Source organism: Dendrobates tinctorius, unplaced genomic scaffold (genome assembly GCF_039654945.1).
Source record: "Dendrobates tinctorius isolate UK_male_01 unplaced genomic scaffold, ASM3965494v1 ptg000154l, whole genome shotgun sequence".
NCBI classification, from domain to species: Eukaryota; Metazoa; Chordata; class Amphibia; order Anura; family Dendrobatidae; genus Dendrobates; species Dendrobates tinctorius.
The window spans coordinates 8,904,038-8,916,113 of record NW_027361821.1 but is presented as its reverse complement, the minus strand read 5'-3'; the positions used below and the strand labels follow the sequence as shown (position 1 = coordinate 8,916,113).

Below are 12,076 nucleotides of genomic sequence, written 5' to 3'. Positions count from 1 at the left end.
AAATCAAATGTTGATATAGATACAAAACTTTTAATGTGGTTCTTATTGATCATCTATTATAACTAATATTTTTATTTATAAGTCTATATCATTTGTACATTGCCATTTTCTTGACGGTGCGTAAAACGCAAACATATTGCCTACCCCAAGTGTGATCTTCCAATAGTGCTATCTGGCCTTAAAATTTTATCTATTACCTTTCTTTTCTCTCCTGCACCATGTGACCACAGCATTTTTTTTTTCGTGTGGACCAGAATTCATTTTCTCAATGTATTTCTGAGACTCTCATAGAATTATATTAAGAAAGGAGCTATCAGTCTTTTTGCTCTGACGATGAACTGCTGTGGTCAAATAATGCAGGAGGGGACTGGAGCAGCGCTGAAAACAGCAGAAGACAGCAACTAGTAAGGATACCGAACATTCATTTCTGATAAATAATAGATAAGGAAATAAGAAACAAAAAACATTGGAGTGGTACTTTACATAAGGCTGCATATTGGTTTTTTGGGGAAAAGCCCACTGAAACCCACAACACTTCTCTAATAATTGCATCCTGTTTTGTAGACTCTTTGCTACTTTTTTAGTTTTTCAATATTCTCTCCTATTCTACAAGAATTCATTACAGTGCTGTGCATATTAATTGGGACAAAGCATTTTTTTAAGTAAAATCGTAAGTTGGTTACCAGTCACTGATTCAAACCAGTTTTAACTGCTTTGAACTGGCGCTCGCACCACAGGCACTCGCACCACAGGCACTCGCACCACAGGCACTCGCACCACAGGCACTCGCACCTCAGGCACTCGCACCACAGGCACTCGCACCACAGGCACTCGCACCACAGGCACTCGCAGCACAGGCACTCACACCACAGGCACTCGCACCACAGGCACTCGCACCACAGGCACTCGCACCACAGGCACTCGCACCACAGGCACTCGCACCACAGGCACTCGCACCTCAGGCACTCGCACCACAGGCACTCGCACCACAGGCACTCGCACCTCAGGCACTCGCAGCACAGGCACTCGCAGCACAGGCACTCGCAGCACAGGCACTCGCAGCACAGGCACTCGCAGCACAGGCACTCGCACCACAGGCACTCGCACCACAGGCACTCGCACCACAGGCACTCGCAGCACAGGCACTCACACCACAGGCACTCGCACCACAGGCACTCGCACCACAGGCACTCGCACCACAGGCACTCGCACCTCAGGCACTCGCACCTCAGGCACTCGCACCTCAGGCACTCGCACCTCAGGCACTCGCAGCACAGGCACTCGCAGCACAGGCACTCGCAGCACAGGCACTCGCAGCACAGGCACTCGCAGCACAGGCACTCGCAGCACAGGCACTCACACCACAGGCACTCACACCACAGGCACTCGCACCACAGGCACTCACACCACAGGCACTCACACCACAGGCACTCATACCTGTTCAAAGCAGTTAAAACTGGTTTGAATCACTGACTGGTAACCAACTTACGATTTTACTTAAAAAAATGCTTTGTCCCAATTTGCACAGCACTGTATAATATGGGACTTCTTAAACATTTCTTCAGCCATGGTGATTTCCTAATTTGTACTATCTGAGTAGAATGGTCTTCACTGCTGTAGGCGTTTTACTAAAGTTTGTCATCCTGGTTATCACACAACAGGATCATTCCAACAGCGACCGTGAGGCGAACCTGGAGTCAAAAAGACGTAAGGAAGAAAACGGAACCAGTGAGTGTCACGTTATTGAATCACCTTTTGTAATAAAGATGGTACCAAGCTTGTGTCGGCACCAAGTTTTTACCATCTCTATTGCTTTTGCAGTATTAAACATGTCAGTATGAATAAAGGTGGAAAGACGGATGAGTGTTACATCAGTGTATGTGCTGCTATGAAAATTTCTAGGAAATAGGAGTGAAAACAAAAAAATGCAGTCACCTCGAAAAATAATAAATTTAATTTTTAATGTTTAAAGAGGACCCTTGGCCATACATATGTCCTATGTTAGGACTTCTTCACTCCATCTAGTAACATAAAAGGCAGTTTTTGATTAGCGGCTCCTGTTGTGCCACACTTGAACTGTCCATGTAAGGCCGGGATCACACATGTGAGAAACTCAGACGAGTCTCGCATCTTAATATCCGGCACTCAGGAGCAGAGCGTACTGCTGCATGTATTTCTATGTGGCCGCACGCTCCGCTCCCGAGTGCTGGCGGCAGTGCCGGGTATTAAGATGCTAGACTCGTCCGAGTTTCTCGCATGTTTGATCCTGGCCTAATAGTAATGTCCCACTGAAGATGCAACTTTTGATTAGTCCTTGATCCATTTGGGAAAATTTGCTCTTGGCCACAACTATAGGGATCCAGACCAGACATGATCAGCTGATCGTTGCAACAGCTCTGAACGGAGAATGGTTGTCTCAGGTAAGACAACCCCTTTAAATTGGTATTTTGAGATTTCCTATTTATGAAGTCTTTAATACCGCCACTGGTAAGCAGTGGTTCACAGCTTTCACTAGAGAACACACGGTCATGTTCTCTGTGGCTCAGCCTTGTTAACCTGAATAGGCTATGCTACAGTGCCAGACACTGCTGGTACTCCAATTGCCCATATGGATGACCTATCGGACTATGAAATTTTAGGAAACTTTAATTGGGGTTTAACTATCAATTTACAAAATTATAGGTTTTACTAGAAATCAAATTTATCAGACAGTAGCGGCGCTGGAGAGACTGATTGTATGTGATCGCAGCAGACAGCTTGTCAGCCTGGCTGTACCTTCCACATTCTTCACCACTGGAGATTAGTACTTGGGCAGAAAGTGTCACACTGGTGTTCAGTGGGGATGCGGGTCCCCCACCTATATGAGAGTACGCCGCCGTTCTGTGACAGGGCAGGGCACCCTCCCTGTGAGAGTGAGGCCCCCACCTCCCTCTGTGAGAGTACAGGCCCCCTGTGGGAATGCCTGCCTAAAACATGAGGGCAGCATATAATTGGCACCAGTGTGATTATCTATACCACGCTGCACAAAGCTGTTCACAGTTTGATAAATAATTTGCAGACAGATATATGAACATTAGTTAAGAGGTTTTGCAGTTGTAGTAATGTTATTTTCGTTTTACCAACCCATTGTCCTAGGTGGTTCCTCCAAACACAGTAAAAGCGAGAGCCCGTCCGATTCCCCACGCTCAAATGAGAAAGACCGAAACAAATCGAAATCCTCAAATAAAGAAAAGGCAGAGATAATGAAATCGGACAAGATGGAGAAAAGTTCCTCAAGCAGCAAAAAGGTATAGTTTGCATCTTCTCTGCTGTAGAAAAAAAAATAATAAAAGGAATGAAAACCCAAAGCAGCCTGTCTATCAAGGTTCCACTTTCAGTCTGGCCATCAGATGTCTGAATGTTTCAGACCTGCATGGCAGATTTTTAAGAAATGGTGGGGCTTTGGTTGCCTAGCTGAGCACTGGCTATTATTATTATTTTATTTCTATAGCACCATCACATTCCACAGCACTTTACAGACATCATCTTTGTCCCCATTGGGGGATCACAATCTAGAATCCCTAACAGTTTGTCTTTGCAGTGTGGGAGAAAATCGGAGAACTGAAAAGATACCAATTGCAGTCCATTGCAGCATGCTGCAATTATTTGCTCCGATTGATTAGAGCTGAGGAAAAACTCATACTCATTTCATACCATTGGCAGAGTGCACTGCAGTGATTTCTGGCATAGCCCTCCTCCGTACTATACGCCGGTGTGAACGAGCCCTTATTGTATGAAGTCGTGCAGATCCAATGAGATAAATTTCAGTCGGCAAACCGATGAACGAAATCTATAAGCCGGGGGATCGTATTTAGCAGCCGAAAGGCCACTCTCTTTCTAGATCAGGCAGTAATGGCTCTAATTTTGTCTTTTTCGTAAAGGAATCGAGACACGACAAGGAAAAGTCTGAGAAGAAAGAGAAACGTGACAGCGCTGGAGGGAAAGAGGAGAAAAAACAATATCCTTTTTGTGACACTAAACTGGGTGGCCGCATTTGATTATTATATATTGCACATCCAGGTGATTTTTTTCCCTTTGTATAAAATGCACAATAGTCAGATTTTGCTACAAATTGATCTAGTGTTTGACTAGATCTCCAAAATGTGAGCGCTTTTTTTTTTTTTTATCTGCATCTAAGCTGAGCTGCAGGTGAGGAGTTTTTCCTAAAGTAGGTTTCTATATTTTGACATTCTTTCTGCGGTAATATAATAGCCTAGTGGAACCATTGCTCAGTTTTATGTCTTGTGTGACCTTTATTTCTATTTCTTTGCCAATCACTTAGATCATAAAACACTGTGTAATAATGACTAGTAAATCAGAAGCTCTGAAGTAAATGGCTGACCAAGTAACACATGGATGAGCCTGAGCCGTCAGTACAAAAGCCGCTTCTCTTTCAGCCTCATTTTGGCTCATGCAAGAGGTTCTGAAACCGAAAACAATCCCTTTATGACATTTGTAAACCCAAAAAGGTAACAAGTGAACCCCTCATACAGTTTGGGTACTTTCACATTGCGTTCAGGTACACGTTCGGTGACTCCTTCGGGGCTTACATCCGAACCCGCTGCAAAATGGGATTTGGGCGTATGCGCTGACGCGGCCATAGACTAATGGTGCTGGAAGAGCGAACATGGGCTCTGCCGTGCATCATTTTCAAGCTTGTACACCTACTGGAGGCGGACACTCAACGTAGTAGACCTCCTCCAGCAATTGTACACACCTGAAAATGATCCACAACAGAGCTCTTCCAGCACCATTATAGTCTATGGCCCCATTGGCGCATTCATCGCTGCGGTGTACATTTATAAAGAATAGAAGAGCTGCCTGTAATCCTGCTCCCTATTTTGTGTTTTAAAGGGGGACCTACAGTGGGGAAAAAAGTATTTAGTCAGTCAGCAATAGTGCAAGTTCCACCACTTAAAAAGATGAGAGGCGTCTGTAATTTACATCATAGGTAGACCTCAACTATGGGAGACAAACTGAGAAAAAAAAATCCAGAAAATCACATTGTCTGTTTTTTTTCATTTTATTTGCATATTATGGTGGAAAATAAGTATTTGGTCAGAAACAAGCAATCAAGATTTCTGGCTCTCACAGACCTGTAACTTCTTCTTTAAGAGTCTCCTCTTTCCTCCACTCATTACCTGTAGTAATGGCACCTGTTTAAACTTGTTATCAGTATAAAAAGACACCTGTGCACACCCTCAAACAGTCTGACTCCAAATTCCACTATGGTGAAGACCAAAGAGCTGTCAAAGGACACCAGAAACAAAATTGTAGCCCTGCACCAGGCTGGGAAGACTGGATCTGCAATAGCCAACCAGCTTGGAGTGAAGAAATCAACTGTGGGAGCAATAATTAGAAAATGGAAGACATACAAGACCACTGATAATCTCCCTCGATCTGGTGCTCCACGCAAAATCCCACCCCGTGGGGTCAGAATGATCACAAGAACGGTGAGCAAAAATCCCAGAACCACGCGGGGGGACCTAGTGAATGAACTGCAGAGAGCTGGGACCAATGTAACAAGGCCTACCATAAGTAACACACTACGCCACCATGGACTTAGATCCTGCAGTGCCAGACGTGTCCCACTGCTTAAGCCTGTACACGTCCGGGCCCGTCTGAAGTTTGCTAGAGAGCATTTGGATGATCCAGAGGAGTTTTGGGAGAATGTCCTATGGTCTGATGAAACCAAACTGGAACTGTTTGGTAGAAACACAACTTGTCGTGTTTGGAGGAAAAAGAATACTGAGTTGCATCCATCAAACACCATACCTACTGTAAAGCATGGTGGTGGAAACATCATGCTTTGGGGCTGTTTCTCTGCAAAGGGGCCAGGACGACTGATCCGGGTACATGAAAGAATGAATGGGGCCATGTATCGTGAGATTTTGAGTGCAAACCTCCTTCCATCAGCAAGGGCATTGAAGATGAAACGTGGCTGGGTCTTTCAACATGACAATGGTCCAAAGCACACCGCCAGGGCAACGAAGGAGTGGCTTCGTAAGAAGCATTTCAAGGTCCTGGAGTGGCCTAGCCAGTCTCCAGATCTCAACCCTATAGAAAACCTTTGGAGGGAGTTGAAAGTCCGTGTTGCCAAGCGAAAAGCCAAAAACATCACTGCTCTAGAGGAGATCTGCATGGAGGAATGGGCCAACATACCAACAACAGTGTGTGGCAACCTTGTGAAGACTTACAGAAAACGTTTGACCTCTGTCATTGCCAACAAAGGATATATCACAAAGTATTGAGATGAAATTTTGTTTCTGACCAAATACTTATTTTCCACCATAATATGCAAATAAAATGAAAAAAAAAAAACAGACAATGTGATTTTCTGGATTTTTTTTTCTCAGTGTGTCTCCCATAGTTGAGGTCTACCTATGATGTAAATTACAGACGCCTCTCATCTTTTTAAGTGGTGGAACTTACACTATTGCTGACTGACTAAATACTTTTTTTCCCCACTGTATATGGGGGTTAGCGGCGACTATTGGGATTTATTGGAGACTGAGGCCACATGCACACATTCAGTATTTGGTGAATTTTTGACCCCAGTATTTGTAAACCAAAACCAGGAGTGGGTGATAAATGCAGAAGGGGTGCAAATGTTTGCTTACAAATACTGGGGTAAAAAATTCACCAAATACTGAATGTGTGCATGTGGCCTTAAGGTGTAGTCCATGGTAATAAGATTTCAGAAACTAGGCATGGAAACAGTTGAGACTTGGAATCATTTTTCTTTTTGAATATAGTACCACTGTTAGGCCTAATTCACACAACTGTTTTTCATCTGTTTGGATCCAATTTTTATCTGGTTTTGGTCATTATCCATATTTCATCCATTGCTCACAAATGAGAAGACTTTCTGATGGATATTTCCCCAGTTTATCCTAACATAAGTCTGTGAAAACAGACTGAACACAAAAGCATCTGTGGTGCTGGCTTTCGTTTGCGGATCTGTTCACGTGAGTAGGTTAGTTTGGTCCACAAAAAAACCCATAAAAGCGGGACATGTGAAAAGGCCTTCAGAGTATAATGGGTACGTGTTCTATTCAACTCATGAAGATAATGGATAGGACACACATCTGAAACGTTGACATGTGACATCATGCTTAGTTTACAGTGAAAAGTTTATTTCCCATCTTTCATTAGACTCCTTAACTCATGGTTTACCCATAAATCTTCAGATAAGCACAGATAATGACTTCTGCTTATACCAAGGTAAGACCAGCTCTTCGTGAAATTTAGGAGAATTTTGGCATTTGGATTTTTTTTTTTGTGTGTGTTTTCAGGCCTGGATGCAGAAACCTTTCCTTATACACTACTGTTCAAACTGTTCAAAAGTTGGGGGTCACTCAGACAATTTTGTGTTTTCCATGAAAACTCATACTTTTATTAATCAAATGAGTTGCCAAATGAATTTAAAATCTAGTCCAGACATTGACAAGATTCTAATAAAAGATTTTTATTTGAAACAATTATTTTCTCCTTCACACTTTGCTTTCATCAAAGAATGCTCCCTTTGCAACAATTACAGCATTGCAGACCTTTGGCATTCTAGCAGTTAATTTGCTGAGGTAATTTGGAGAAATTTCACCCCATGCTTCCAGAAGCCCCTCCCACAAGTTGGATTGGCTTGATGGGCACTTTTTGCGTACCATACGGTCAAGCTGCTCCCACAACAGCTCAATGGGGTTGCTATCTGGTGACTGCGCTGGCCATTCCATTACAGATAGAATACCAGCTGCCTGCTTCTTCCCTAAATAGTTCTTGCATAATTTCGAGGTGTGCTTTGGGTCATTGTCCTGTTGTAGGATGAAATTGGCTCGAATCAAGTGCTGGCCACAGTGTATGGCATGGCGTTGCAAAATGGAGTGATAGCCTTCCTTATTTAAAATCCCTTTTACCTTGTACAAATCTCCCACTTTACCAGCAACAAAGCAACCCCAAACCATCACATTACCTCCACCATGCTTGACAGATGGCATCAGGCACTCTTCCAGCATCTTTTCAGTTGTTCTGCGTCTCACAAATTTTTTTCTGTGTGATCCAAACACCTAAAACTTGGATTCGTCTGTCCATAACACTTTTTACCAATCTTCCTCTGTCCAATGTCTGTGTTCTTTTGCCCATATTAATCTTTTCCTTTTATTAGCCAGTCTGAGATATGGCTTTTTCTATGCCACTCTGCCCTGAAGGCCAGCATCCCGGAGTCGCCTTTTCACTGTAGACATTGACACTGGCGTTTTGCGTGTACTATTTAATGAAGCTGCCAGTTGAGGACCTGTGAGGCGTCAATTTCTCAAACTACAGACTCTAATGTACTTGTCTTGTTGCTCAGTTGTGCAGCGGGGCCTCACACTTCTCTTTCTACTCTGGTTAGAGCCTGTTTGTGCTTTCCTCTGAAGAGGGAGTAGTACACAACATTGTAGGAAATCTTTAGTTTCTTGGCAATTTCTCGCATGGAATAGTCTTCATTTCTAAGAACAAGAATAGACTGAGTTTTACATGAAAGTTCATTTTTTTTCTGGCGATTTTGAGAGTTTAATGGAACCAACAAATTTAATGCTCCAGATTCTCAATGAGCTCAAAGGAAGGTCAGGTTTATCGCTTCTCTAATCAGCCAAACTGTTTTCAGCTGTGCTAACATACTTTCACAAGGGTTTTCAAGGGTATTCTAACCATCCATTAGCCTTCTTACTCAGTTAGCAAACACAAAGTACCATAAGAACACTGGAGTGATGGTTGTTGGAAATGAAGATACTATTAACCTATGAAGATATTGCATTACAAACCAGGCGTTTGCAGCTAGAATAGTAATTTACCACATTAACAATGTATAGAGTGTATTTCTGAATCTTTTAATGTTAGCTTCATTAGAAAAAACTGCTTTTCTTTCAAAAATAAGGAAATTTTTAAGTGACCCTAAACTTTTGAACGGTAGTGGGCATTCACCACATCTGACATTAGTTCCTTGCTCCTAATTGTAACCGGTTTCAAACTGGGATTGTCCCTTAAACCGTATGTAACACCTTTCTGCAGGACAAATGTGTACTTGTTGGGGTTCTGGAACTATGAGACCAGGGATCCAAAAAGAACCCCGTGTGATTGCAGCAGTAGTGAGCATGTGCAACCATTCGCTGTAAGAGCAATGGTTACACTTGCTCGCTGCCTCTTCACTCACACTGGTGAATTTAAGTCTTTTGTTCTTGCAGTTGGTGGTGGCCATACCAGTTGTAGCCCTGCTCTCATACAGTCCTGTCTATCCAATATATCTATACATGTTTGAGACATCCTTTAAGCATCAATACTTGGACTTTTCAGAATTCCTTTCTGATCTCCATAAAACCCTGTGGTGAATCTGATTCATTCTGTTGGAGGTCTAGATATTGTGGCTGTAATTCAGACTCTACAAAGCAGCTGTATGGAACCTGCCTCGCCCTGGACATAACTGGATCTGTATCCATGACCTGAGCTCCTGTACTGGAGCTGGAGTCACAGATCATTTCACCATATGGCTATAATCATCCGTTTCTTTGCCACTGCACTTCTGGGCTTCTCAGATAGAAGTGGGTTCCTTCTTACCACTGGCTGACACTAGGCTGGACGTGTCCTATAGAAAAGATAGAATCAGAGAATGTTAGAGTTGGAAAGGACCTCCAGAGCCATCGTGTCCAACCCCCTGCTCAATGCAGGATTCACTAAATCATCTCACACAGATGTCTGTCCTGCCTCTGTTTGAAGACTTCCATTGGAGGAGAACTCGCCACCTCCCAGAAATCTGCTGTGACTCCTTCGCTGACTTATCCCTTGTACGATTGACCATCCATTTGGCTGTCAGGAGTTCAGTTGATGCCAGAGCATGCAGAAATAAATTCAATATTTGGCGGGAGACTCATTTTCACAGGACTATAACGGCCTTTTTACTTCTCTCCACAGAATCCACTTTGCAAGAATTCATGGGTTCCTGCAGCTGGATGATGATGGCGATGATGTATCCAGGCGTTTTCACCACAATATTGATTGCACAGTTATTTTTGAACGAAGAGGCCGAATTGCGTCTTCTTAAATTATTATTTTCATTTTTTTTCCCTCCACCTTCAATTAAATGTTCAAGTTGTGCATTTCTGTATTTTAATGTGTTGCTAGTTTTTCTTTTACATTTATTTTCAGTACATGGCTGAAAGTGTTTACCTATTCCATAATTTTAAGCACAATGTGCTACAAACGGAGGATTGCCACAGTGCAATTAAGGTTCCATTTTTTTCTGTGTACAGTTTCTTTTAGGTTGTCAGAAAAAAAAAAACTGCCTGAAACTTAGCAATTATTTGCCATATTAAATGCATTCGTTTTAATTGTTGCAACCGGAAATAAACAATTATTCAACAGTTTTTTGAATTTACCTCATTTAACCTCAGTTTTATTTATTACCCGGCCTTGTATGTTGGGTATGCGGAGCACAGTTTCCATGCTAATTGAGAGCATTTGTTTGTATATTGTGTAGAACGCTAAGTATCTGAACAGGATGATGGAAAATGCTCCAAACACAATTCTTATTGTCATAATATTGTTTTGTTTTTTCTTTTTTAAATCCAGGGATAATGTCACTTGTGAGAAATTAGGGTTCAAATATAAAAGTACAGGAGCTTTGTACCCCTGAAATATAGTGTGAAAAGTTTCAAAGACTTTTTTAAAAGAAATTTTTACCTGCTGAATTCTACCAGTGTAAGCTTTTTTTTCTAAATAAACAATAGTTTTCTCAATGGGTCGTAAATCATTGTGTGCATTGTGCTTTATTGTATATTTATCATGCTTTTTACTGGCTGAGTTACATGCCGACCGGGATCACTGCAGTCACAACATCTTGGCATCTTTTTGTTCTATTTCTATGGAATGATCCTAATGGGAGTATTCAATATAAAACATTTGGAATAAGGTGGCAGCTTTTCTGACATTAGCATTACTACTTTTTTCATGAAACTGTGCAGCTGCTGAAGGGGAAGAGTGGTTTGTCAGTGACAACTGGAGACCCTATAAAGAGAGCAAAGACTTTATTACTACTTGAACACTAGATATACAGCACTCCTATGAGCACCATATAGACAACCTAGTGATAACATGAATGGTGGCACATACAAGAACCACTATTCATGGTGCAGTAACTTACCTTAAGGGCCCGTCTCACTAAGCGATATCGCTATAACGTCACTGGTTTTGTGACGTAGCAGCGATATTGCTAGCGATATCGCTATGTGTGATACTTACCTCTGACCGGCTCCCCCCGCTGGTTATCGCTGATCGCGTGAGAGCGGCCTGGGTCGTTTCTCGTCGTCAGCTTCCTGCTGGGCTTCCAGCTGTGCGACGAGCGATGCGTGGATGCGGGCGGGAGGACGTCTTAATCGCCTCGTCTGACAGGTAAGTAGCGACCACCGACCGTTGCTATGTCACTGGTGAGATCTGCCTGTTTGGCAGCTCACTAGCAACTACTTAGCGATGCACCAGCGATCCTGACCCGGTCATATCGTTGTCAGGATCGCGTGACAAGTGTGACAGTACCTTTAGTTGAATATGCAAATAAAGTCCGTGGAGCCCCATTTAAGAGTCTCAAACGCGGAACTAGCCAGATCTTCCTCCAGGGAAGGACCCAGCCAAGGATCCTACTCCACACTGATGAGGGGCAACACCCTGAAACAGCTGTCTGTGGATGGATACCTGGCCTTGGTATTTCCCTTGTCATATCTGGAAACTCGTAAAGAGCTGGATATTGACTTAAAGGGCCACTTAATATGGTGGTAATGGTGGTTTCCGAAAGGAGCCACTCCTTGGCTGGGTCCTTCCCTGGAGGAAGATATGGCTAGTCCCGTGTTTGAGACTCTTAAATGAGTCTCCACGGACTTTATTTGCATATTCGTATTTCCCAGGGAGCAATGCACCTAGGATTTCACTGAGCGCCTTTGCCGGCTGCCGCAGTGTTTTCTTTGACTGGTCTCCCTGAGGTCAGTGATTGTTTCGTGTTGTTGAGTACCTTTAGTTG

The 12,076-nt window shown here is 43.0% G+C and overlaps 1 protein-coding gene across 1 annotated transcript in view; it reads left to right on the top strand.

Moving 5' to 3' along the window:
- THOC2 (THO complex subunit 2) overlaps positions 1 to 10,816 on the top strand; it is a 231,251-nt gene extending 220,435 nt beyond the window's left edge. Inside the window, exons 35-39 of the mRNA XM_073547602.1 lie at positions 1,662 to 1,728; positions 3,136 to 3,287; positions 3,921 to 3,997; positions 7,216 to 7,263; positions 9,982 to 10,816. Of these exons, the coding sequence (XP_073403703.1) occupies positions 1,662 to 1,728; positions 3,136 to 3,287; positions 3,921 to 3,997; positions 7,216 to 7,243 (324 nt within the window). The 3' untranslated portion in view covers positions 7,244 to 7,263; positions 9,982 to 10,816. The remainder of the gene's footprint in view (positions 1 to 1,661; positions 1,729 to 3,135; positions 3,288 to 3,920; positions 3,998 to 7,215; positions 7,264 to 9,981) is intronic.
- Positions 10,817 to 12,076: the final 1,260 nt, after the last annotated feature.